At 39.2% G+C, this 27,270-nt stretch overlaps 3 protein-coding genes and 1 non-coding gene across 15 annotated transcripts in view; 1 reads left to right on the top strand and 3 right to left on the bottom strand.

The window, feature by feature from the left end:
• The window catches only part of LOC143269257 (disks large homolog 5-like), a 250,098-nt gene that overhangs the window by 121,498 nt on the left and 101,330 nt on the right, over positions 1-27,270 (top strand). The window lies entirely within an intron of this gene.
• Positions 1-27,270, bottom strand: part of LOC143269237 (uncharacterized) — a 99,896-nt gene that overhangs the window by 23,501 nt on the left and 49,125 nt on the right. The window lies entirely within an intron of this gene.
• Positions 1,014-26,102, bottom strand: LOC143269288 (zinc finger protein 431-like). Its single transcript, XM_076554395.1, has 3 exons — positions 25,958-26,102; positions 1,626-1,752; positions 1,014-1,422 (listed from the first exon to the last, which is right to left on the bottom strand). The coding sequence occupies exons 1-3, from the start codon at positions 25,958-25,960 to the stop codon at positions 1,361-1,363; spliced, it is 192 nt and encodes a 63-aa protein (XP_076410510.1). The 5' UTR covers positions 25,961-26,102; the 3' UTR covers positions 1,014-1,360.
• Positions 9,585-9,691, bottom strand: LOC143269454 (U6 spliceosomal RNA). Its single transcript, XR_013045877.1, has one exon. It is a non-coding gene; the product is annotated as a U6 spliceosomal RNA (small nuclear RNA).

Below are 27,270 nucleotides of genomic sequence, written 5' to 3'. Positions count from 1 at the left end.
CATGAAAAGGCTTTACCACAAAGATTACATTTATAGTATGTATGTCTTCTTTGCTGCCTTTGAGGATGACTGGAACATGCAAAGGTTTTAAAATATTGATTACATTCATATGGTGTATTTCCAGTATGTGTTCTTTTATGCTTTGGGAGAAGACTCTGACATTCAAAGGCTTTAACACATTGAGCATATTCAGAAGGCTTCTCTGTAGTATGACTTCTTTCATGCCTGAGAGGAAATTTAGTGCAAGTGAAAGATTTACCACATTCATTACAATGTCAAATCTGTATATCTATATGCATTTATTTTACAATTTGGTCTAAATATAAAGAGCAATAAGATCTTAAGATTTTAGCCCATTAGTTACACTTAGGTTTTCCCCTTCATTAAGGATTGTTTTGCATATTTGAAGATTCCTGTGATAGTAAGATCCTTCATTACCTGGCTCATATTGATGGCATCTGTTTCTCTATGAGATTTTTCACACCATTGAAGAGAACTGGATGAATTCAGACCTTTATCTCACTTCTTCCATTAGCAAATTTTCCTATACTGTGAGTCCTGCTATATTTCCAAAGTGAACCAGGACAAACACAAGCAATTACACAATCCTGGCATTCACTGCAGTGTGTTTGTTGCTGGATTAACCAATGAAGCAGAAAAATCATTCTTTTGTAAACTTGTATCACATTCAACAAGTCTACTCAACATGGGGATTACTACATATATTCTAATTGTTCTGAGATAGAGAAATGTATATTGCTTCTTTCCATGTCCCTATGTTCTTATTTTCAAAGTGACATATGATATAGCTATTAAAGGAAGAATAACAACTAAAAGATTTCCACATTTCATTTACAGGTGGACTTTCTGTTCTTCATCAACATGTGGTATGGGGATTAAGTTTCCTCCACAACAACCACCCCCCTATTAACTTTTGACTCTAACTACTCTTCTCATTAAATTTAGCAAAGTCAGAACAAATATATAAGTACAATATTTTACTATGAACTCTTTGCTTATTAGAAGATTTTGGACATAATCTTATTACATATTTAATGAGCATAACTTTTGTAATATAAATAGTAGGAAACTAAACGGATAGTCAGTTCTACATCATAGCTGTGATTGAACTATGATTCTAATGGTGATATCTGTTAAGGCATTGATTCCTTGTCTTCATTCTTCAAAGAATGACATGAAAACACAATTCACTTGCCATTGAGGTATATGGTATTGAAATCATTTAATGATCATCAATGTACTTTAAACTGTAATTATTTATACTGATCTGATTATTTAAAAGTAACAGATACATTAAAATATCTCCAGAGGAACATTTGTATCAGGTTGCACATGAAATTTACCTTTCATGTCTTCGAAAACTTTGACAGTGCTCTTCAATATTATCTTCCCACTTGTACCCTAGAATATTTTACCAGGAAATATATGAAATATTATTGGAAATTGTGCAAAATTAAAGTAACTCCCTTCAATAATCCTTAAAACCATGCTTAATATCTTCACCTCATTCTTCCTCAGACTCAATCAAATTACAGAAGAGTATCTATAACCAGGAACTAGTTGTCACCTTATTTTAAAATATGAACGAAAATGTACGGTATTACCTATAACAGTGAGGTTTCTGTAAGTTTCCACCATCACATCTTTGTAGAGATTCTTCTGGGAAGGATCCAGCAAAGCCCACTCTTCCTGAGTGAAGTTGACATGCACATCATTATAGGTTACTGGATCCTACAATTTGCATACATAAATGTGTCATGCCCATGCATACAAGACATATATATGATACTGACATAATTGTAAATGCAGGCTTCTTTAAAAATATAGTCATAATAATTCTGGTGTTTCAAACACTTATTCTATGATATGAATATAATAATATTATCATTTAGCCACTTTAGAAGGAAATTGGGAATTTACCGCTATCATTTCTGAATGCTTTGAATGGGATATCACCTTGTAAGAGAATACATATTACCAGATAGAGTGACAAGAAAACCCATCATCATTACTGACTACATGTTAGAGAAACTGTATGAATAGTTACTAAATACAAAAAAGATGAGCAAGCTGAGTGTATTGGCTCATGCCTTTAATACCAGCATGAAGATAAAGGAGGCAGGTATATCAGCATCTGAGTTGAAAGCTAACCTATATGGAATCAGTTCTAGGAGAGCAAGAAGTAAAAATTAAGATCCTTTCTCCTCTGCAAAAACCAATCAAACAAACAAAAATGATAGGAAGAACTCGGAGGTTTTTTAAATGAAGTTTATACAAAGAAATACGTAATTGCTTGAGTTCTGCATTCATTTACTAGATACCTGAATTCCTTCAGTTTAAATGGTAACCTTAATAAATTTTACCAAAAGGAACTATGGATCTAAACAGTTACAAATAGACAGATGAAACCATTAGCAACATAAATGTTGATCATAAATAATCAACACAGTACAATAGAGACAGCTCAGAAGTTAAGAGTACTTGTTGATCTAGCATATAAGTGGGCCCAATTGCCAGTACTTAAATGGGAGAGTCTGAGTGTGTTTGTAAATCTGGATGAATATATTTAACCTTTTGCCAAAAGTCATCATTTCCTTGTCCTTTGCAGGAACAAAATCACTTTTGGTACCACATTATGTTCTATCTTGTTTCTTGTTGTGATTGAGTTATCTACCCAAAAGCACCACAGGTAATGAATGGGTTTATTTGGCTAATTCTGCCACGTTACAATCCATCATTGTGGGAACTTAGAGTAGAAATTCAAGCTAGCAAATAGAGACAAAAATCATTTAACTAAACTATTGTTTAGTAGCTTTCTCTGTTACTTGGTCATTGTGTCATGCTCAGTTAGCTCTCTTATCCAGCCCAAGCCAACTTTCTTACAGATATTGTACCATCACTGAAAGGGCTTTCATACATCAATCAGCAATCAACAAAATCTCTCAAAGACATAGCACCCAGCCATTCTGATTGGTCACATCTTCAACTAAGTTCCCACAGATGACGATAGACTTTGTATGTTGACAGCTGGAAGTAACTAGGACACACACAATAATATATGAGAAGGTTTAAAAACCAAAAGCCAATGTATCAACAATGTCAATAACTTAAATAGCAACAATGCAAACATTGATGATAGTAACAACTGGAAAACACATGTATGCCAAAAAGTGAGGAGAAACAAGCTTCTAAGATCAAAAAGAGTAAACAAATGCTGTTTTTCCTCAGAAAGTCTCGAAACCAGTAAACTCAAGGAACTCATAACATAATATAGTAATTTTTCAGAAAATAAAAATAGGTGTAGGTCCATCATTTTGCAAAAAAAAATATAACCAAATTATAACTAATAAAAAATTGACAAAACCTAGATAGTACAACTGAATAAAGGAGACACAAAGAGAGACCTACATAGTTAACATGGTCTCTTGAACAAAAACTGTAAGAGTATAATGAAAATCAAAATAAAAAAATCACTGACCACCACTCACATTGTTCACCCCAGTTCTCTCCTTAGCCAATAATAGAAAATAGGTTGAGTGAGGACTGTTCTGGCAAAATTGGATGGATTCACTTGAAGTCTGATAGTTCTACATTGTAGAAAAAGGTTTTAAGTACTGAAATTATCTCATCATCTTTTAAAAAAGAAAAGAATGTCTGTTAGGATCATTTCAAAACCTTTTTGTTTCCTATGATTGATGATTGGATGTAAGTCTGCATCAGAGTAGGAAAATGAAAATTTTTCAAATCAAGTACTAGATAATAGATTTTTAAATCAGTGTTGTATGATTTGTATCATATACCTAAAGCAACCTGTTTTCCTCTAATTGTTTTATAAGTCATAAGCATTTTTTAAAACAAGTATATCCTCATTTTTATTTATATGTTTTATGTGTGACAGAGGTTTTATATATGTGTACAAGTGACACACCAAAGAGTGTGTGGGATCCCTGGATCTGTAATATCAGGTGGTTATGAGCCTCTCAACTTGAGTGTTGGTTTCTGAACTAAGGTCAACCCCAAGTAGAATTTTTGCTGAGTGTCATGCACAGCCCACAGAGTACTTTTTATCCAATAAGCTAAGTCTTTTACAGATTAAATAACAACAGAAACAAAGATAAAGAAAGAAGTAAATACATGAACCCCAGGAACTTGATGAGTCAGTATTAAGATGTTGGGTATGAGACCAGTTAGGCTACCCACAGACCTTCCCCAATCTCTGTTACCCAAGATCCAATACTCAGGGTTGTCCCTAGGGCAGCAATAGAACTTCAGCTGCAGCTTCTCTTCCACCTGTTCATAATTCCTGTGAAATCCAAAGACTATCCCCACCTGATCTTTCCTTCCCACCTCATATCTATGTCAAAGCACCCAACTAGGGTAGCACCCTTGATCTACTAATTGCCATATCTTCCAGAAGGCTGTCCACAGATCTACCACATTATCTCTCATCCCAGACCTGATTTAACAGTTGCCCCTGTTACTGCAGTAGACCACCAGAGGCAGCTTCCCCTCTCCACTCGCCATGTCTCCTATAGATCCCAAAGATAATCTCCCCCTCATCTCCCCTTCCCCTAGTTTCCAACACCAGCAAGCATTCTCCCTTGAACACACGACTCAATAAGTCCGGGGAAAAAAGAAAACAGTCAGCGAACATATACTCTGAAACTCAAGAGAACAAACAGAAACCCAGGAACAAAAGTCCCATTTAACCAAGATAAAGACAGAAACCAGCACTTTGACTTATAATCAGCCCAAACCTGATGCCTAACATAAGGACATAATTAATAACAGCCCGGGAAATATGTTACCACCATAGCCCAGCTATCCTACCACAGCAGGACCTGAATAATCTACCAGTTGAAATACAGGGAAAAAACCTTAAAACCAAATATATGGAGATGATAGAGGCCCTTAAAATGAAAATGAATGAATACCTTAAATAAATTCATGAAAGCATAAACAAACAAACAATTGGAAGAAATCAATAAATTCCTCCAAGAAAGCTAGGAAAACACAAACAATTGGAGTAAACCAATAAACAATGTATATTATGCCAAGATAAAAAAAAGTAATCATTAAAGGAAACAAAATTGTTTAAGACCTGAAAAATGAAAACTGAAACAACAAGGAAAACAGAAACTGAGGGAATTCCAGAAATGAAAAATTTAGGACTACAAACAGGAAGTACAGAGCCAAGGTTCACCAATAGAATAGAGAGTTGGAAGAGAGAATCTCAGGCACTGGGGATAAAATAGAAGAAATAGATACATCAGTCAAAGTAAATATCAAATATAAAAATTTCTTGTGTATAGGAGAGCTACTGATCTTTTTGAGTTAATCTTGTATCCTGCCACCTTACTGAAGGAGTTTATCAGCTGTAGGAGTTCCCTGGTAGAATTTTTGGAGTCACTTATGTATATTATCATATTGTCTGCAAATAATGAAAGTTTGACTTCTTCCTTTCCAATTTGTATCCCCTTGTGCTGTGGGATGGTCTGTATGTCAAATGCTCTGATTGGTCAATAAATAAAACACTGATTGGTCAGTGGCCAGGAAGGAAGTATAGGTGGGACAAACAGAGAGGAGAATTGAGAGAACAGGAAGGTGGGAGGAGACACTGCCAGCCACCGCCATGAGAAGCAGCATGTGAATTTGCCGATAAGCCATGAGTCACGTGTCAAGGTATAGATTTAAAGAAATGGATTAAGATGTAAGAACTGGATAGCTAGAAGCCTGGGCCATTAGGCCAAACACTTTAAACAATATAAATCTTTATGTGTTTACTCCGTTGGGTCAAAGTGGCTGTGGGACTGTCGGGTGAGAGAGATTTGTCCTGACTGTGAACCAGGCACGACTAGAAAAAACTCCAGCTACACATGGCGCCCAACGTGTTAGCAAGAGTTTCCACCTAAAACCTGAGAAAAAAGATTCTAAAACAAAGTGAGAAACAGTTCCTAGTTGTTTTTCTCAAGTTAGTGGCAGCCTGTATGTTTGAGCTACTATGGCGGGTTCCTGGCGTGTGCGCTCGACCTGCAGAATGGCAGGAATAAGGCCTCTGCAAGTGGCATATTAAGCTGGGTGGTGGATTTAACCTTTCCTAGTACAAAACAAAAAGAGGTTTCTGGGCTACACACTGCTCTGATAGAAGCATAGACCCACTATTTCTGAGAGTTGATGGCCTCAGAGCTGGCAGAAAACGTACCACTGCCATGTTGGGAAGCTGAAGTGGGTGGAGCCAGCAGCCACAGTGCCTTTTCCGTCTTAGAATGCTGCAGTTTAAAGCAATAGACTCAAGGTAATATAAAACTTAAGCCACGTAAAGATGGCAACCACACAGAGAATCTGGATTATGTTCTCTTTGATATTCGTAACTCAAGAAAAACATTCGATTACAAGAACTGATGAGTTATGTCAAAATGTATATTTTAAAGGTACCTTGACTTCAAAATTTGGATATAAGGATATGTTATTTTGGAAAGGAGGCTCTGCTTTTGTTTCCACAGAAAGCCAGAGGCTATGGATTTGTTCCAGATTAAGATGCATCAGGTTTGACCAGCCAAGACCCTCTGAAAGGTCTCGGATGAGAGACCTTTCACCATGGCCCAAATAATCCAATATCCAGTTCAGATTCAAGGCAACTGGCTCAGACGATACACCCTCATGGACTACTCTATAATCCTAAAATTTTTTTGTGTCCCCATAAGATACAGTGCCCCCTCCAGCAGGAAGTAGTAAGAGAAGCTACGCCCAAATTCCCAAATATACCAAGCTGGCTTTGGAGATGTGTTAAAGTTAAAACCTTCCCTTTAAAAAAAAAAAAGAAAAGGGGAAGTGCTGTGGGATGGTCTGTATTTCAAATGCTCTGATTGGTCAATAATTAAAACACTGATTGGTCAGTGGCCAGGCAGGAAGTATAGGCAGGACTAACAGATAAGAGAATTGAGAGAACAGGAAGGAGGGAGGAGACACTGCCAGCCGCCGCCATGACAAGCAGCATGTGAAGATGCCGGTAAGCCATGAGCCACATGGCAAGGTATAGATTTATAGAAATGGATTAATTTAAGATTTAAGAACCGGATAACTAGAAGCCTGAGCCATTAGGCCAAACAGTTTAAACAATAAAAGTCTTTATGTTTTTACTCGGTTGGGTCTCAGTGGCTGTGGGACTGTTGGGTGAGAGAGATTTGTCCTGACAATGGACCAGGCAGGACTGGAGAAACCTCCAGCTACACCCTTGATCTAATTTTGTTGTCTTATTGCTCTAGCTAGAACTTCAAGTACCATATTGAATAAGTAGGGGGCAAGTAGACAGCCTTGTCTTGTTCCTGATTTTAGTGCAATCATTTTGAGTTTCTCTCCATTTACCTTGATGTTGGCTGTCACCTTGCTGTAAATTGCCTTTATTATGTTTAGGTATGTTCCTTGTATTGCTGATCTCTCTAGAACCTTTATCATGAAGGGGTGTTGGATTTTGTCAAAGGCTTTTTCAGCATCCATTGAGATGATCATGTGTTTTTTTTCTTTCAGTTTGTTTTTATGGCATATTACATTGACAGATTTTTGTATGTTGAAGCATCCTTTCATCCCTAGGATGAAACCTACTTGGTCATGATGGATAACTTTTTTAATGTGTTCCTGGATTTGGTTAGCCACTGTTTTATTGAGTATTTTTGCATCAATGTTCATGAGGGAGATTGATCTGTAATTCTCTTTTTTTTGTTGCATCTTTGCGTGGTTTGGGTATCAGGATAACTGTAGCCTCATAAAAGGAATTGGTAATGTTCCTTCTGTTTTTATAGTGTGGAACAATTTGAAGTGTATTGGTATTAGCTATTCTTTGAAAATCTGGTAGAATTCTTCGCTGAAACCATCTGGTCCTGGGCTTTTTTTGGTTGAGAGACTTTTAATGACTGTTTCTATTTCTTTAGGGGTTATTGGTCTATTTAAATAGTTTGTCTGGTCTTGATTTAACTTTAGTATGGGGTACCTATCCAGAAGATCGTCCATTTCTTTGAGATTTTCTAATATTGTGGAGTACAGGTTTTTGAAGTGAGACCTGATGATTCTCTGGATTTCCTAATTGTCTGTTGTTATGTCCCCCTTTTCACTTCTGATTTTGTTACTTTGGATGCTCTCTCTCTGCTTTTTGGTTAATTTGGATAAGGATTATCTATCTTGTTGATTTTCTCAAAGAACCAACTCTTTGTTTCATTGATTCTTTGTATTGTTCTCTTTGTTTCTCTTTTATTGATTTCAGCTCTCAATTTCATTATTTCCTGGCATCTGTTTCTCCTGAGTGAGTTTGTTTCTTCTTGTTCTAGAGATTTCAGGAGTGCTGTTAAGTCACTACTGTGAGATTTTTCCTACTTCTTTTTGTGGGCATTTAGAGCTATGAATTTTCTCCTCTTAGCACTGCTTTCATAGTGTCCCATAAGTTTGGGTATGTTGTACATTCGTTTTCATTGAATTATAGGAAATCTTTAATGTCTTTCTTTATTTCTTCCTTGACCCATTGGTGATTCAGCTGGACATTATTCAGTTTCCATGAGATTGTAGGCTTTCTGTAATTTTTGTTGTTGTTGAAATCTAACTTTAAACCATGGTGTTCTGATAGAGCACCAGAGGTTATTTCAATTTTTTTTTTTGTATCTGTTGAGATTTGCTTTTGTGACCAAGCATGTGGTCAATTTTGGAGAAGGTTCCATGGGGTGCTGAAAAGAAGGTATATTCTTTTTTGTTAGGGTGGAATATTCTGTAAATATCTATTAAGTCTATTTGAGTCATAATGTTTGTTAGTTCCCTTATTTGTTAAGTTTCTGGCAGACCTGTCCATTGGTTAAAGTGGAGTGTTGAAGTCTCCAACTACTAGTGTATGGGGTTTGATGTACGATTTAAGCTCTAGTAATATTTCTTTTATGAATGTCAATGCCCTTGTATTTGGAGCATAAATATTCAGAATTGAGACTTCATCTTGTCAGATTTTTTTTCTGTGATAAATATGTAGTATCCTTCCTGATCTCTTTCAATTGATTTTAGTTTGAAGTCTATTTTATTAGATATTAGAATAGCTATACCAGCTTGCTTCTTATATCCATTTGATTGGAAAGTCTTTTCCCAGTCTTTTATTGTGAGGTAGTGTCTGACTTTGAAGATGATGTGTGTTTCTTGTATGCAACAAATGGATGGATCTTGTTTTTGTATCCATTCTGTTTGCCTGTGTCTTTCTATAGGAGATTTGAGACCATTGATATTGTTGAATATTAATGACCAGTCATTGTTAATTCCTGTTATTTTTTGGTGGTAGTGTTGTAGGTTTTCCTTCTTTGTTATTTGTTGGTATGGGACTATCAATTGACTGTGTTTTCATGGGTGTATCTAACTTCCATAGGTTGAATTTTTTCTTCAAGTGCTTTCTATAGGGCTGGATTTGTGGAGAGATATTGTTTAAATTTGGTTTTATCACGCAATATTTTGTTTACTCCGTCTTTGTTGATAGGGAGTTTTGCTGGGTATAGCAGCCTGGGTTGGCATCCATGGTCTCTTAATATCTGCATAATGTCTGTAAAAATATGGAATGTTTCACAGATATGCTTGTTTTCCTTGCACAGGGGCCATGCTAATCTAGTCTGTATCATTCTAATTTTAGTAAACATGCTGCGGAAGCGAGCACTACATTAATTTTTTTCTGGTTATGTGCATGCTTGTGTGTGTGTGTGTGTGTGTGTGTGTGTGTGTGTGTGTGTGTGTGTTGGTTTGTGTAATGTGAGCCACAAAGGAAATGTGGAGAATAAAGACAATTTTATGGAGTCTACTTTTGTCCATCTTCATATGGTGTTCAAGATTAGGTCAAAGCTTTGCACAATATAGACATTTCTAACAGAGCAGTCCCATTGATGCTCAAATAAGATTAGTTGATACACTAAATCAGTAAAATATTGTCTTTTTATGTTGTAAATAGGTTTTCATTGGAATATAGGAGAAATTGAATAATAAATCTTATTTGCATATGAAAATGATATACTGCTACCTTTGTTATTGTTTTTGTTTGTATTGCAGGTGGAATAAGTTAGTTCATTATCAGGACTACACATCTGTTCATAACACTTTCTCAGAACAACAAATGAATGTCAGAGAATACTTTTTGTGAGACGATATTAGAAAGGAAAGATCTCAAATGCTTATGGATAGGTAGAATCAACATAGTAAAAATGGCAATCTTACCAAAAGTAATATAGAGATTCAATGCAATCCCCATCAAAATCCCAACACCATTCTTCACACACTTGGAAAGAACGATACTTAACTTTATATGTAAAAACAAAAAAACTAGAATAGCTAAAAGAATCCTGTATAATAAAGCAACCGCTGGAGGCATCATGATCCCTGATGTCAAGCTCTACTATAGAGCTACATTATTAAAAAAACAGCTTGGTACTGGCATAAAAACTGACATGTGGACCAATGGAATAGAACTGAAGACCCTGACCCTAATCCACACAGCTATGAACATATGATTTTCAACAAAGAAGCCAAAACCATACCATGAAAAAAAGAAATTATCTTCAACAAATGGTGCTGGCATAACTGGATGTCAACATGCAGAAGATTGCAAATAAATCCATATCTGTCACCATGCACAAAACTCAAGTCCAAATGGATCAAAGACCTTAACTCAAATCCAGTTACACTGAACTTGATAGAAGAGAAAGTAGGAAGTAGTCTGGAACAAACTGGCAGAGGAGACCACTTCCTAAATATAATACCAGTAGCACAGACACTGAGAGCAACAATTACTAAATGAGACCTCCTGAAACTGAGAAGCTTTTGTAGAGCAAAGGATATGGTCAATAAGACCAAACAACAGCCTACAGAATGGGAAAAGATCTTCACCAACCCCACATCTGACAGACGGCTGATCTCCAAAATATATAAAGAACTCAAAAAGCTAGACTTCAAAATAGAGAACAATCCAATTAAAAAAATAACCTACAGAGCTTAACAGAATTCTCAACAAAAGAATCTCAAATGGCTAAAAGGCATTTAAGGAATTGCTCAACATACTTAGTCATCAGGGAAATGCAAATCAAAACAACTCTGAGATACCATCTTACACTGTCAAAATGGCTAAGATCAAAAACACTGAAGACAGCTTATGTTGGAGAGGATGTGGAGCAAGTGGAACATTCCCCCACTGTAGGTAGGAATGCAAATTTGTACAGCCACTCTGGAAATCAGTATGGTAGTTTCTCAGAAAATTGGGAATAAGTCTTCCTCAAGACCCAGTTATACCACTCTTGGGCATATACCCAAGGAATGCTCAATCTTACCGCATGGACACATGCTCAGCTATGTTCATATCAGTATTTTTTGTAATAGCAAGAACCTGGAAACAACCTAGATGCCCCTCAACTGAAGAATGGATAAAGAAAATATGGCATATATACACAATGGAGTTCTACTCGGCAGTAAAAAACAATGATATCATGAAATTTGCAGGCAAATGGATGGAACTAGAAAATATCATCTTGAGTGAGGTAACCCATACTCAGAAAGACAAACATAGTATGTACTCACACATAAGTGGATACTAAATATGAAGGAAGGGATGGCCAGACTCCCACCCACAACTCCAGAGATGCTAGCTAACAGGGAAAGACCCTAGGAGGGACACATGGATGACCCTGTGAAGGAGAAGTGGATGAGATCTACATGAGTGGACTGGGTGTGGAGGGGTGGCAGAGGGTGAGGAGTGGGGGATAAGAACATAGGGAAATGGGAGGGTCAAGATGGAACAGGGACAGAGTGAGAGGGCAGGGAGGAAGATACCATGATAGATGAGGACATCATGGAAATAGGAAGAGGCAGGGTGCTTGGGAGGCCCTCAGGAATCCACAGGGTTGACCCTGCCTTGGTCTGCTGGCAGTGGGCCAGAGGGTACCTGGACCAGTCTACTCTGGTGACCAACCTAGCAAATAACCTAGCTGTCATCATAGACCCTTGGTCTAGTGACTGATGGAGGCAGATACAGAGATCCATGGCCAGGCACCAGGCTGAGCTCCAGGAATCCAATTGATGACAGAGAGGAGAGATACTGCAAGTGAGGCACATTGAGAAAATAATGGGAGGACATGCATAGATGACTGTCCACACTAGTTGAAGCCCACGAACTGTGTATTGATGGCTGTGGAGCCCCCATGGGACTGGACTAGGCCCTCTGGATATGGGAGATGGTTGTTTGGCTCGAATTGTTTGGGGGGCACCCAGGCAGGGGCATCGGGATCTGGCCCTGTGCATGGGCAGGCTTCTGGAATCCGGTGACTGTGGTGTGACACCTTGCACAGCCTTGGTGCAGTGATAAGGTGCTTGGACCTGCCTAGGTTCAGTGTGCTGGGTTCTGCTGACTCCCCATGGGAGACCTTAATTTGGGGGATGTGGGGATGTGGCATGGCTTGGGAAAGAGGGATGGGGGATGGGAGGAGGGAGGAGGGGAGATCTGTGGATAGTATGTGGAGTGAGTAGAAAATTTCTTAATAGAAAAATGAAAAAAAAACAGACATTTTAGGTCTGGTCAGTTTTAGTGACAAATTTTTTTTAAGTGCTTTGTAATGAAATTTTAATTAAAATGTTAAAAAAGAAATTCACTTCCTGGTTAAGAATTCAAATCATTCCATTTTTGTAAAACACTCTATAAGGAGAAATAAAAATAAAAAATAAGCTGCCCCTAGATCCCATCCATGAGCACCAGCCACTCCAGAGAAGAACTGCCCAACTTGGTTCCAAGTTCTGGTCATTGGGCAGGATACCCCTCACTCCCATTGGGAAGGTTCCCCTTCTCCAAGAACACCGGCAGAACTTGCTATCTCCATGCCCTGCGCCTACATCCATTCATCCAAGACCCCAGCCACTTATTGAGACTTAAAGACCAGCCCCCAGCTCCCATCCTGCCCTGGACCTCCCATCTGGACAAGAGGTGAGTGCCTGGGCTCAGACCCAGAGAGGTCTGCCCCTAGATCCCATCCCTGGGCACTGGTCATTCCAGGGAAGACCTACCCAACTTGGCCCCAGGTTCTTGTCATCAGGCAGCATCTCCTCCACCCCCACTGGGAAGGTCCCCCTTCTCCAAGAACCCTGGCAGACCCTGCAATCTCCACACCCTGTCCCCACACCCACCCTCCCGAGACTCCAGCCACTTCCTGAGACTTAGAGACCAACCTCCAGCTCCTATCCTGCCCCAGACCTCCCATCTGGACAAGAGCTCCCAACCTGCCCCATCTGGACAAGAGAGAGAGGCTTCCTGAATCTGTCAGCTCTGTCTGGACCAAGAGCACTGATAAGAACAAGAACCAATCCACAAGGAGATGGGCAGATGTCAAGGCAAAAGTACATACAACAAAATGAAGAGCAATACAGCATCAACAGAACCTAGCCAACCTCCAACAGCTAGACCTGAACATCACAAAATGGAAGAAACACAAGAAAGCAACCTTATGAATAACATCATGAAGACAGTAGAGGCTTATATCGAAGAAATCACAAATGAAATTGAGGAAAAGACAAACAAAAAATGGGAAGAACACTATAAAAAAACAGAGGGAAGGACAAATAAATCAGAATAAAACAATAAATCCCTTAGAGAAAAACATGAAAAAGCAATGAAACGGAAGAAGGAAACAGTCCAAGACCTGAAAAGGGAAATAGAAAAATGAGGAAGATACAAACAGAGGGAATGCCGGAAATAGAAAATCTGAGTAAACGAACAGGAACTTCAGATGCAAGTATTACCAACCAAATGGAAGAGAGGATCTCTGACGTTGAAGATACAGTAGAAGAAATAGATTCATCAGTCAAAGAAAACACTAAAGCCAACAAAGTCCTGACCCAAAATGTCCAAGAAATTTGGGACACCATGAAAAGACCAAGCCTACGAATAATAGGTGTAGAGGAAGGAGAAGAATACCAACTCAAAGGCACAGAAAATATATTCAACAAGATCATAGAAGAAAACTTTCCCAACTTAAAGAAGGAAATGGCTATGAAGATACAAGAAGCCTATAGAACACCAATACATTAGACCCCAAAAAAAAAGTCCCCTCGCCACATAATAATTAAACAATTAAATGTACAGAATAAAGAAAGAATATTAAGAACAGCAAAGGCCAAAGAACAAGTGACTTATAAAGGCAAACCCATCAGAATAACACCCGATTTCTCAATGGAGACTTTGAAAGCCAGAAGGACCTGGACAGATATAATGCAGACACTAAGAGACCATGGATGCCAGCCTAGACTAATATACCCAGCAAAACTTTCAATCATCTTAGACAGAATGAACAAGACATTCCAAGACAAAGCCAGATTTAAACAATATTTATCCACAAACCCAGCCCCACAGAAAGTACTAAAAGGACAATTCCAACCTAAGGAAGTCAGATATACCCTCGAAAACTCAGGCAACAGATAATGCCCCAAAGAAGAGAAGTACACACACACTACCACCAAAAATAACAGGAATGAACAAGCACTGGTCATTAATATTCCTTAATATCAATGGACATAATTCACCTCTAAAAAGACACAGGCTTACAGAATATGGACCCATATTTCTGCTGCATACAAGAAACACACCTCAAATTCAAAGATAGACACTACATAAGAATAAAAGGCTGGGAAAAGACTTTCCAATCAAATGGTCTTAAGAAGCAAGTGGGTGTAGCCATCCTAATATCCAGCAAAATAGACTTCAAAAAAAATCCATCAAAAGCGATCAAGAAGGGCATTACATACTCATCACAGGAAAGATCCACCAAGATGAAGTTTCAATTCTGAACATTTATGCCCCAAACACAAGGGCACCCACATATGTAAAAGAAACATTACTAAAGCTTAAACCACACATAAAACCCCACACATTAACAGTGGGAGACTTCAACACCCCACTTTCAAAACTGGACAGATCTCCCAAAATGAAACTTAACAGAGAAATAAAGAACTTAACTGATGTTATGACTCAAATGGATTAATTGATATCTACAAAACATTCCATCCTAACAAAAAAGAATATACCTTCTTATCAGCACCCCAGGGAACCTTCTCTAAAATCGACCACATACTTGGCCACAAAGCAGATCTCAAAAGATACAAAACAACTGGGAAAACCTCCTGTGTTCTATCAGACCACCATGGTTTAAAGTTAGATTTCAACAAAAACAAAAACTACAGAAAACCTACAATCTCATGGAAAGTGAATAATGCTCAACTGAATCACCAATGGGTTAAGGAAGAAAGAAAGAAAGAAATGAAAGACTTCCTAGAGATCCATGAAAATGAATATACCACATACCCAAACTTATGGGACACTATAAAAGCAGTGCTAAGAGGGAAATTCATAGCACTAAATGCCCACATAAAAAAAGTTGGAGAAATCTCACACTAGTGACTTAACAGCACACCTGAAAGCTCTAGAACAAGAAGAAGCAAAGTCTCCCAGGAAGAACAGACGCCAGGAAATCATCTAATTGAGAGCTGAAATCAATTAAATAGAAACAAAGAGAACAATACAAAGAATCAATGAAACAAACAGTTGGATCTTTGAGAAAATCAACAAAATAGTCAAGCCCTTATCCACACTAACCAAAAGACAGAGAGAGAGCATCCAAATTAACAAATTCAGAAGTGAAAAGGGGGACATAACAACAATGAGGCAATCCAGAGAATCATCAGGTCATACTTCAAAAACCTCTACTTCACAAAACTGGAAAACCTAAAGGAAATGGACAATTTTCTGAATAGGTACCACATACCTAAGTTAAATCAAGACCAGATAAACTATTTAAATAGTCCAATAACCCCTAAGGAAATAGAAACAGGCATTAAAAGTCTCCCAACCAAAAAAAGGCCAGGACCAGATGATCTCAGCACAGAATTCTACAAGATCTTCAAAGAAGACTTAATACCAATTGTCTTTAAGTTGTTCCACACAATAGAAACAGAAGGATCATTTCCCAACTCCTTCTATGAGGCTACAATAACCCTGATTCCTAAACCAAACAAGGATACAACAAAGAAAGAGAACTACAGACCGATCTCCCAAATGAACATTGATGCAAAAATACTCAATAAAATCCTGGCAAACAGACTCCAAGAACACATCAAAACAATTATCCACCATGATCAAGTAGAAATGCAAGGGTGGTTCAACATTCAAAAGTCCATCAATGTAATACATCATATAAACAAACTCGCCGGGCGGTGGTGGCACACGCCTTTAATCCCAGCACTCGGGAGGCAGAGCCAGGCGGATCTCTGTGAGTTTGAAGCCAGCTGGGCTACCAAGTGAGTCCCAGGAAAGGCGCAAAGCTACACAGAGAAACCTTGTCTCGAAAAAACCAAAAAAAAAAAAAACAAACAAACAAAAAAAAAAAACAAACTCAAAGGAAAAACCACATGATCATCTCACTAGATGCAGAAAAGGCATTTGACAAAATCCAACACCTTTTCATGATAAAGGTCTTGGAGCGATCAGGAATACAGGGAACATACCTAAACATAATAAAGTCAATTTACAGCAAGCCAACAGCCGACATCAAATTAAATGGAGAAAAACTCAAAACGATTCCACTAAAATCAGGAACGAGGCAAGACTGTCCATATTCCCCATACTTATTCAATATAGTACTTGAAGTTCTAGCCAGAGCAATAAGACAACATAGAAGATCAATGGGATACAAATTGGAAAGGAAGAAGTCAAGCTTTCCCTATTTGCAGATGACATGATAGTATACATGAGTGACCCCAAAAATTCGACCAAGGAACTCATACAGCTTATAAACACCTTCATCAATGTAGCAATGTAGCAGGATACAAGATTAACTCAAAAAAATCAGTAGCCCTACTATATACAATTGACAAACAGGCTGAGAAGGAAATCAGAGATACATCACCCTTTACAACAGCCAAAAATGATATAAAATACCTTGGGGTAACACTAACCAAATAAAAGAAGGACCTATATGACAAGAACTTTAAGTCCCTGAAAATAGAAATTGAAGAAGTCAGAAAATGGAAAGATCACCCATGCTCATGGATAGGCAGGATTAACATAGTAAAAATGACAATCTTACCAAAAGCAATCTGCAGATTCAATGCAATCCACATCAAAATACCAACACAATTCTTCACAAATGTGGAAGGAATAATACTCAACTTCATATGGAAAAACAAAAAAAACCCAGGATAGCTAAAAGAATCCTGTATGATAAAACAATCTTTAGGGGCATCGAGAACCATGACCTCAAGCTCTACTATAGAGCTACAGTAATAAAAACATCATGATACTGGCAAACAAACAAACAAAAAATGATGTGTGGACCAATCGAATTAGAAACCCTGATGTTAACCCGCACACTTACAAACGTATAATTTATGACAAAGAAGCCAAAACTGTACAATGGAACAAAGAAAGCATCTTCAACAAATGGTGTTGGCTTAACTGGATATCAACGTGTAGAAGGCTGCAAATAGATCAATATCTGTTAACATGTAAAAAAACTTAAGTCCAAGTGGATCAAAGACTTCAACACAAATCCAGCTACTCTGAACCTGATAGTAGAGAAAGTAGGAAGTAGTCTTGAACGCATTGACTTAGGACATCACTTCCTAATATAACACCAGTAGCACAGACCCTGAGAGAAACAATCAATCAATGGGACCTCTTGAAACTCAGAAGCTTTTGTAGACCAAAGGACATGGTCAACAAGGCAAAGTGACAGCCTACAGAATGGGAAAAATGTCTTCACCAACCCCACATCTGACAGAGAACTGATATCCAGAATATATAAAGAACTCAAGAAATTAGACATCAAAATGCCCAACAGTCGAATTAAGAAATGGGCTATAGAGCTAAACAGAGAATTCTCAACAGAAGAAACTCATATGGCTGAAAGAAATTTAAGGAATTGCTCAACATCCCTAATCATCATCAGGGAAATGCAAATCAAAACAACTCTCAGATACCACCTTACACCTGTCAGAATGGCTAAGATAAAAAACACTGAAGACAGCCGGTGGTGGCGGCGGCGGCGGCGGCGGCGGCGCACGCCTTTAATCCCAGCCCTTGGGAGGCAGAGGCTGGTGGATCTTTTTGAGTTCGAGGCCAGCCTGGTCTACAGAGATAGATCCAGGAAAAGCACAAAGCTCCACAGAGAAACCCTGTCTCAAAAAAAAAAAAAAACGAACAAACAAACAAACAAACAAACAAAAAAAGAAAACACTGAAGACAGCTTATGCTGGAGAGGATGTGGAGCTAAGGGAACTCTCCTCCATTGCTGGTCCGGAATGCAAGCTTGTAAAACCACTTTGGAAATCAATATGACACTTTCTTAGAAAATTGGGACTCAATCTACCCAAGATCCAGCTATACCATTCTTGAGCATATTCCCAAGGAATGATCAATCATACCACAAGGGCACTTGCTCAACTATGTTCATATCAGCCTTGTTTGTAATAGCCAGAACATGGAAACAACCTAGATGCCCTTCAACTGAAGAATAGATAAATAAAATGTGGCACATATACACAATGGAATACTACTAAGCAAAGAAAAACTATGACATCATGAGTGAGGTAGCCCAAACTCAGAAAGACAAACATGATATGTACTCACTCATAGGAGGACACAACTCCGGGGAGACTACATAGAGAGCAGGACCCTGGGAGAGACACATGGATTGCCCAATGACAGAGAAATGGATGAGATCTACATGGGCAACCTGGACATGAGTGGAGGTAATGAAGGGCAAGGGTCAAGGGAAAGAGAGCTTGGGGGAGCAGGAGATCCCAGCTGGATCAAGAACAGAGGGGGAGAACAAGAAATAAGAGATCATAGTAAATGGAGACCACATGAGAATAGGAAGAACCAGGGTGCTAGAGAGGTCCACAGAAATCCACAAGGATACCTCCACAACAGACTACTGGCAATGGTCGAGAGACATCCCGAAATGACCTAACCTGGTGATAGGATGGCCAAACATCCTAATTGTGCTAGAAACCTCATCCAATGACTGAGGGAACCGGATGCAGAGATCCACGGCCAGGCCCCAGGTGGAGCTCCTGGAGTCCAATTGGCAAGAAGAGAAGGGTTTGTATGAGCGAGAATTGTTGAGACCGAGATTGGAAAAAGCACAGGACAAATAGCCAAATGAATGGAAACACATGAACTATGAAACAATGGCTGAGGGGTCCCCAACTGGATCAGGCCCTCTGGATAAATGAGACAGTTGATTAACTTGATCTGTTTAGGAGGCATCCAGGCAGTGGGACTGGGACCTATCCTCAGTGCATGTGCTGGTTGTTTGTAACCTCGGACTTATACAGGGACACTTGGCTCAGCCTGGGAGGAGGGGACTGGACCTGCCTGGACTGAATCTACCAGGTTGAACTCAATCCTCAGGGGAGTCTTTGCCATGGAGGAGATGGGAATGGAGGGGGAAGGAGGCAGGGGGGGGCAACAGAAGGAGGGGGGAGAACAAGGGAATCCATGGCTGATATGTAAAATTAAATTATAAAATAAAATTAAAAAATAAAAAAAAATATTCGATGTAAAACAACCAGGAATTCTTGGACATTATGCAAAGACCAACCTGTGAATGACAGGAATGGAAAAAAAGAAGAAAAGAAAAGAAAAAACACCCAGCTCAAATATCCAGAAAATATTTTCAATAAAACCATATAACAAATTTTTCTTAGTTAATGGAGGTGCTGATAAAGCTACAAAGAACCATGCAAAACACCCAAGAAATTGGGTCAGAAAAGAAAGTCCCCTTGTCACACAATAATCAAATCATTAAACATACAGAACAAAGGAAGTCCCCTTGTCACACAATAACCAAATGAGTAAGCGTACAAAACAAGGAAAGAACAGTAAAAGCTGCAAAGGGGAAAGACCAAGTAACATTTGAAGGCAGACCTATGAGAATTATACCTCACTTCTCAATGGAGATTCTAAAAGCCATAAAGGCTTAGGCACACATGATGCAGGCTCTAAGAAACCACAGATGCCATCCCAGATTATTACATTCAGAAAATTTTCATCACTATAAATGGAGAAAATAAGATACAATTTATACAACATCTATGTACAAATCCAGTCCTCCATAAGGTACTAGAAGAAAAAAATCCAATCCAAGGAAGCTACCTACAAACATGAAAACACAGTAAATGAATAATATAACATCAGCAAAACCAAAAGAGAAACACACACACACACACACACACACACACACACACACACACACACACACACACACAGAGACAAACTAACATACTGTCATACACATACTATCATCACCACCAATAACAACAATAACAACAACAAAATAAAGGCATTCAAAATCATTATTCCTGATATCTCTGAATATCAATGGCCTCAATTCCCCAATGAAGACACAAATTAACAGTATGGATTCAGAAAAAATATCCATCCTTCCACTGCATACAAGAAACACACTTCAACATCAAGGATAAAGATTACCAAAAGGTGACTGCTGGGAAAAGCATATTTAAAGAAACTGAAACTGAAAAGCAGTTTTGTGTAGATATTTTATTATTTAACCAAAATAGGCTTCAAACAAAAATTAATCAAAAGCAATGGGGAAGAATACTCCTTAGTCATCAAAGGAAAACTCCAATATGACATTTCAATTATTAATATCTATGCCCCAAACACAAGGTCACCCACTTTTGTAAAAGAAATACCTCTACAGGTTAAATGACACACTGACTCTCACACAGTGTTTGATAGGGGTAGATTTCAATACCCCACCCTCAACAATGGACAGGTCATCCAGACAGAAACCAAATGGAGAAATATTGGAGCTAATGGATTTTATAAATCACATGAACCAACATACTACAGAACATTCCACCCAAAGAAAAAGAATACACCTTCTCATCACCATATGGAATTTTTTCCAAAGTTGATGTCACACTAGGACATAATTCAAGTCTCAACAGATATAAAGAAAATTAAAATAACTCCTTGCATCCTATCAGACCACAATGGATTACAGCTGGATATAAAAAAAAAAACTCATCAAAACTGAACAGCACTCTGCTAAAGAAAATGGGTCAAGACAGAAATAAAGAAGGAAATTAAAAAGTTTCTAGAATTCAATGAAAATGATTACACAAGATATCCAAACATGGAGGACACAATGAAAGTGGTGATATGAGGAAACTGTATATACAACTGAGTGTCTACATAAAAAAGGAAAAGACTTCATATTTGCAACTTAACAGCATACATAAAAGCAGTAGAACAAAAACAATAGGTATACCCAAGAGGAATAGACAGGAAGAAAGTATCAAATAAGGGCTAAAATTCAGTAAATAGAAACAAAGAAAAAGACAAGGAGTCAATGAAACACAGTCAGTTTTTTTAGGAAATCAATAAGACAGACAAACACTTATCCAAACTACCTGAGAGAAAATTAATCCTAATTAATTTTTGATTATTAAGAAACAGCTACTTGGGACAATGAGAAATCACCTATACCTCATTCACTGATTACATATTGGTAATCCCAAATGTAGACACAACTGGAAAATTTTTGTTGTTGGTGGTGGTTTTTTGAGACAGGGTTTCTCTGTGCAGTGTTGGTACCTGTCCTGGATCTCGCTCTGTAAACAAGGCTGGCCTCAAACTCACAGAGATCTGCCTGAATCAGCCTCCCGAGTTCTAGGATTAAAGGCGTATGCTACCATCACCATGTCCAACTCTGATTTGTATTGATTCATCCTGAATTTGTTTCCCAAAACGTACTGAAGTGTCCCGGCTTAACCTCTGCAGAGGTACTCAGGTTCAGGACAATATGTCTTTTTGTTGTTGTTGTTTTTCAACAGAGGGTTTCCCTGTGTAGCTTTGTGCCTGTCCTAGAACTCACTCTGTAGCCCAGGCTGGCCTTAAACACACAGAGATCACCTGGCTCTGCCTCCTGAGTGCTGGGTTTAAAGGCATACACCACCACCACCCCGCTGACAATATCTTTTAAAGTCATTTTTGGTGTCAGCCACAGGTACATGTCAAATTATTTACAGAAATGAATATACCAAGTATGATAGCAGAGCCAGTCAGATCTCCTTGAAATTGGTCTTCATGGCAAATACGATAGAAAGACCTTTATCAATAACACACACACACACACACACACACACAAACACACACACTCATAAATAAAGTTGAATATAATTTTGCTCTGTTGTTTGAAACAAGATCTCATTATAAAGATCCAGCTAGCCTAACACTTACATTGCATAGTTTAATGAATAATATATATTGAATATATGGAATAGATAAAACAAATATAAAATAATTTACATTGAATATATAAAACAAATTCCAGGAAACTTTTCATTCTATACCATTGGCTCATTATTGAAAACACGACAGTTTTCTATACAAGAGGGAGTTTCAAAACAATAGTTCAATCCTGACTCATCTAACCAAAATCTATAGGAACAGCAGTAATTTATAATTTCAACAAACTCCATAGTTCTGATAATAAAAAATATAATGAGATTTTTAAATACAAAATAGTAAATGCCTCAAAATAACAGTTATGAATTTTACCAAGGAGCTTACCTATGAGGATCATCCATGCTGTCTCAGGAACATTCAAGACTCTAGCAGTTATCTGAAGTCTCAGAAAGCAAGGGGGAGGTGCCTAGAATGCTCAGTAAAGCAGCAGAGCACCAGGAAGTATAAGGAAGGCATTTGGACTCAAAGAAGGATCTGGAGAGTGGCATTAAGACTAAGAAATCAGAAGGCCACCTGGTGGCAGGAAGGTCCTTAAAAAGGGTAGGTGAATTGTTGTCTCACTTTCCCTGTATCGGGTTCTCACGTATATGACCATTGCAAGCTCTTCCGTGCACTGTTCCCAGCATCCTGCTAACTCCTAACAACTACAACAGCAGCACTATAACCTCCAACTCTCTGGGTTAAATCATCAGCCTTGATTGACTCCTTGTCCAGATAGATACAGGTCCTGGAGGTTTCCAGGGACTAGTTCCAGGGCTATAAGTGATCAGGCCAGGTGACTCCAGGAACAGCTCCTTCAGCTCCACAGGTATTTGAGATAAGCAAGACAACAGCTGGGTTGGTGCACAGGGCCTGTGAGCTTTTGCAGCCCCACCTGCCTGCCTCCCTGGGCCAAGCCTGCAAATCACCTACTAAACACACCCTCACCCTGAGGCAAACTCAACAGAAATTCCTCCAGTCCTCTCCTCACAAGCACAGCACTCTCCAGATGCACCCCCAGGCAAGAACCTCACAGACACACCCACACAACAAAGATCAAAGACATCCTCCCTCCTTGGAAATACCCTTCCAGACATTTTTAGCCTGACTAAGAGGACCTTGGAATTCTGTGAGGACCTCAGTTTGGGAGAAAATGTCAGAAGAGGGAGAGCTTGGCAGCTACATTTGAAAGCTGCTTTAAGATCAGCGACAGTGAAGACAACAGGGCAGTCCATCCACTGTACCCACAGGGCCCAGGAAAGAAGAACTGGACCTCCAGAGCTGGAATCATATAGGAGCTGGGATCCCAGGGTCACGTCTGGCAAGGTAGAATGACCCTGAGCCCTGCAAGAAGATCTCAGGTGAAGGAGAAAATATGGCCGGTACACATTCTAACTTACAAGGTTCAGGGGAAGGATCTAATGAGACCCTCTTCTTAGGAAAAGTGCTATAGGAAACTAAGGACTATTGCGAGGGAAAATTGTGGGTTATCCAAAATGAAGTGGCCTGCACTGAAATCAAATAAATAGAAGAAATACCATGGACTCAGCAGCTCCTAATTATTTCTGGGCATAGACACATAAATAAGAAAAGTGAAACAACCATTTTGAGACAGAGTATTTGAGCGCATGCAGCAGGTTTTCTTTTGAGCCACCAATCAGCTCCCAAATCATGAAACAAAGATGTCTTAGCCATTTTGAATGCTTCCTGTCATATGGATTATGGCACAAGATGTTGATTCTGCCCTATCCACCCACCTAACACCATGCACACCTGATAACCCTCTGTAGCTCAGAAAGTCCTTTTGTGTCCTGGGATGAAATTTCACTAGAAAACACCATTTCAGCTGGTGGTAGCAGATAGGTAGGAGATTCTAATCATGTATTGCTGAAAGATGATCCACACCACCATCACTCTATCAGTTTCTAAATTATTTGCAGCATTTATAAGATAAACGTGAAAGAGGAGTGCAATGTTCAGAACTTCTAGAAACCAGACCTTCAGTTTTCCAATCTGTCTTCTCACTGCACACCAAAAGCTTGCCTGTGTGTGCACACTGAACAATGATGCCACAAGCATCATATTCTCCAATGCCAGGGCTGCCGCGTTTTCCCCTCCCAAGGAAATCCATCCACAGAGAAGCTCAGAAGACAAGGACAACTTCCACAGTCAGCATATGGACCAACAGAACCATAGTCTGGCTCACATTTCATCTAAATTCCATAAGAAATGACAGATAAACAGTCCTTGTCTGAACACTCTATATCAATCATGACATAGCTTGTATGTGTCCCCCTGCAGTGTACACAGTAGACTGTTCCTCCTCTTTTGGTCTGAAGGGAGAAGCCATGTTCCACACACAAATCCTTTCCCTGTTCTGCAATGCACAGTCCACTATGTGACTCAAACAGGTAATTTTAGAACTCTGCGATGCTACAGATGTGTCATCCAGGAATTTAGGGTGGCTAATCAGGAGGGTAACAAGGGCAATGTCCTGTGGTACTACAAACAGGGTTTAAGTCCACCTCAATCAACATAGAAGTTCTTGACTCAAAAACAATTTGCAAAAAGACTCGAGATGCCCCTATTCTAGAATTAGTATAACTTCATGGCATACCATTACTTAATGTTGGTTCTGACCCTGTGATCATTCCTTGAGCAGCATTTAGAGGCTGGTTTTTTAATGTAAGGATGGGCTTTTCTGCTTGTTGTAAATCAGGGTTGTCTCCTTTGTTATGGGAATGTAGCTGGTTAACCCTGCAGAACAAATATTTACATCTTATCATACTAATCTCAAACTGGCATGGTTAGCATGTACTTATCTTTGGAATATTTGTGATGCAGCCCTTCCTTTCCTAAATTCTACTTTGTAAATTAATGTCTCTTGTTTTGTTTTGTTTTTTTCGAGACAGGGTTTCTTTGTGTAGCTTTGCGCCTTTCCTGGCACTCACTTGGTAGACCAGGCTACCTCGAACTCACAGAGATCCGCCTGCCTCTGCCTCCCGAGTGCTGGGATTAAAGGCGTGCGCCACCATCGCCCGGCTCAAATTAATGTCTCTTAAGTATTGGTAAGCCCTTACACCATCAATTTTAATACTGTCAATTCTATTTTTCTCCACCACAGTATAGCAGAGGAGTGCTATTTTGCACAGGAGATACTGTTTACAAGGTCCACACAAATAACTCCAGATGGATCCCAAGCCTAAATGTGAAAAGTTCAAAGTGCAGTACTTCTGGGAGATATATTAGATACAGGACCAGGTCTCTCTGAGTTAAGCAAATTTGTGTTCCATAGCAAAAATGCTTATGCACTAAGGGTGCCAGCATTACACAGTGATGTCAACAAGGTTCTTTCAAAGCTCAGTCCCACTGCCAATGATCTGCACACAAGAAGCCTAGAGAGTGAAGTGACACAGGTTGCCAGCCGGCCCAGGAATTGCAAAGACAGCGAAGGACCACACAGAAACACACTGGAGCAGGCAGGATGAGCAGAACCACGCTGGACCATGAAGTACCATGCAAGAACATGTGGAACTCTACATCCGGACACTGGTTTCCACCCAGTCAGGGGAGAACCCACCAAACTGGCTCGCATGACTGAAAAGACCACTCCTCCCAGTCTGGGGACAGCAGCCCTTTACTCACCATGTTGTGGTTTTCCAGATTGCCGAACCTCTCTGCTCAGCTTCCTGCAGCAGCACACACAGCACAGCACACAAAACCACTGGCCCCAGCTCCTCTTCAAAGCCAAGCCGGAAGCTTGTGACAGGAAGGACCCTGCACCTCTTCTGACTGACTGCTTGACTGGAGAGTCTGATTGGCTAATGAGGCCTGAGTGACAAGCGCACCTCCTATAGGGTTACACTGTGCTTAAAGACACAGCACAATGGTTCCTGACCTTGCCTTCCACCTCAGACCAAGACCTTTTCAAAACTGGGAGAGATTAACATTTCAATAGCACCTGTCCCTGGCTCTAATAGCAGACATTGCAAGCTTCCTGTCTTCCATAGGCACTTCTCCTTCCTCTTCCTGGATACAATGTCTCTAACTACCTTGTGCAGCCCACTATAACTGTGTGGGGTGGAGTGATTCCTTGTCACACAGGTAGAAGAATGCCCCGAATATTAGCAACTAAAGAGATATTTAAGCACACAAAAGGAGATTTTTGTTAGGTGGCTTCACACTGAGGTCAGGTGAATTGAATGGACTTTTAACCTGCTTTTCACAGTGACTTCAGACAACCAGGAAAGAAAGGCAGGAACATGATAACACAACATGATAACAGCTCTTTCTCCCATCAGAAAACTGAACGTGGGCTCTATTGCTTCAGGAGTTTAATTTCTGAAATTCAGAACAAACTGTAAGAAAATTATATAATAATAAAGAATAGTCTTCATGGAAAGTTGAATATTAGAGAATAATGGAGCTAGGAAGAATGTGGTTATGAGCACCATTGTTAACCAGAACATCTTACACAGTGGGCAGGTAGAAAAAAAAATGCAACTGTATTATTCAAGGTTCTCTACATGATCAGGACTGGTAGAATGAATCTCTCCATGTATGTAGAAAGTTGATTTCATAGAATGTCTTACAAGCTGTGTTCCAGGTAGTCTAACAATGGCTGCCTACCAATGGAAATTTGAAGAGTACAGTACTTGTTCAGTTCATGAGGCTAAATATTTTAGCTGGTCTTAACTATACACCAAAATACCAAGGAAGTAGGCTCTAATGCTAGTAAAGGAATGAACTTGGTGCTAGAGCAAGGAGGCAAAGAGAGAGACAGAGCTTCCTCTTTCAATATACTTTATATATGTAGGCTGCCTGCAGAGGTACAATCCAGATTAAAGGTGGATCGTAACCTTTGATTTTTTTGTGTGTGTGTGTTTTCAAGACAGGGTTTATCTGTGTGGCCCTGGAACTTAGTCTGTAGACCAGGAGATCCTCAAACTCAGGAAAGT

The sequence above is a fragment of the Peromyscus maniculatus genome, chromosome 18 (assembly GCF_049852395.1).
Source record: "Peromyscus maniculatus bairdii isolate BWxNUB_F1_BW_parent chromosome 18, HU_Pman_BW_mat_3.1, whole genome shotgun sequence".
Lineage (NCBI taxonomy): Eukaryota > Metazoa > Chordata > Mammalia > Rodentia > Cricetidae > Peromyscus > Peromyscus maniculatus.
Note: the sequence above shows the minus strand (reverse complement) of the source record. Positions and strands in the feature narration are given on the sequence as shown.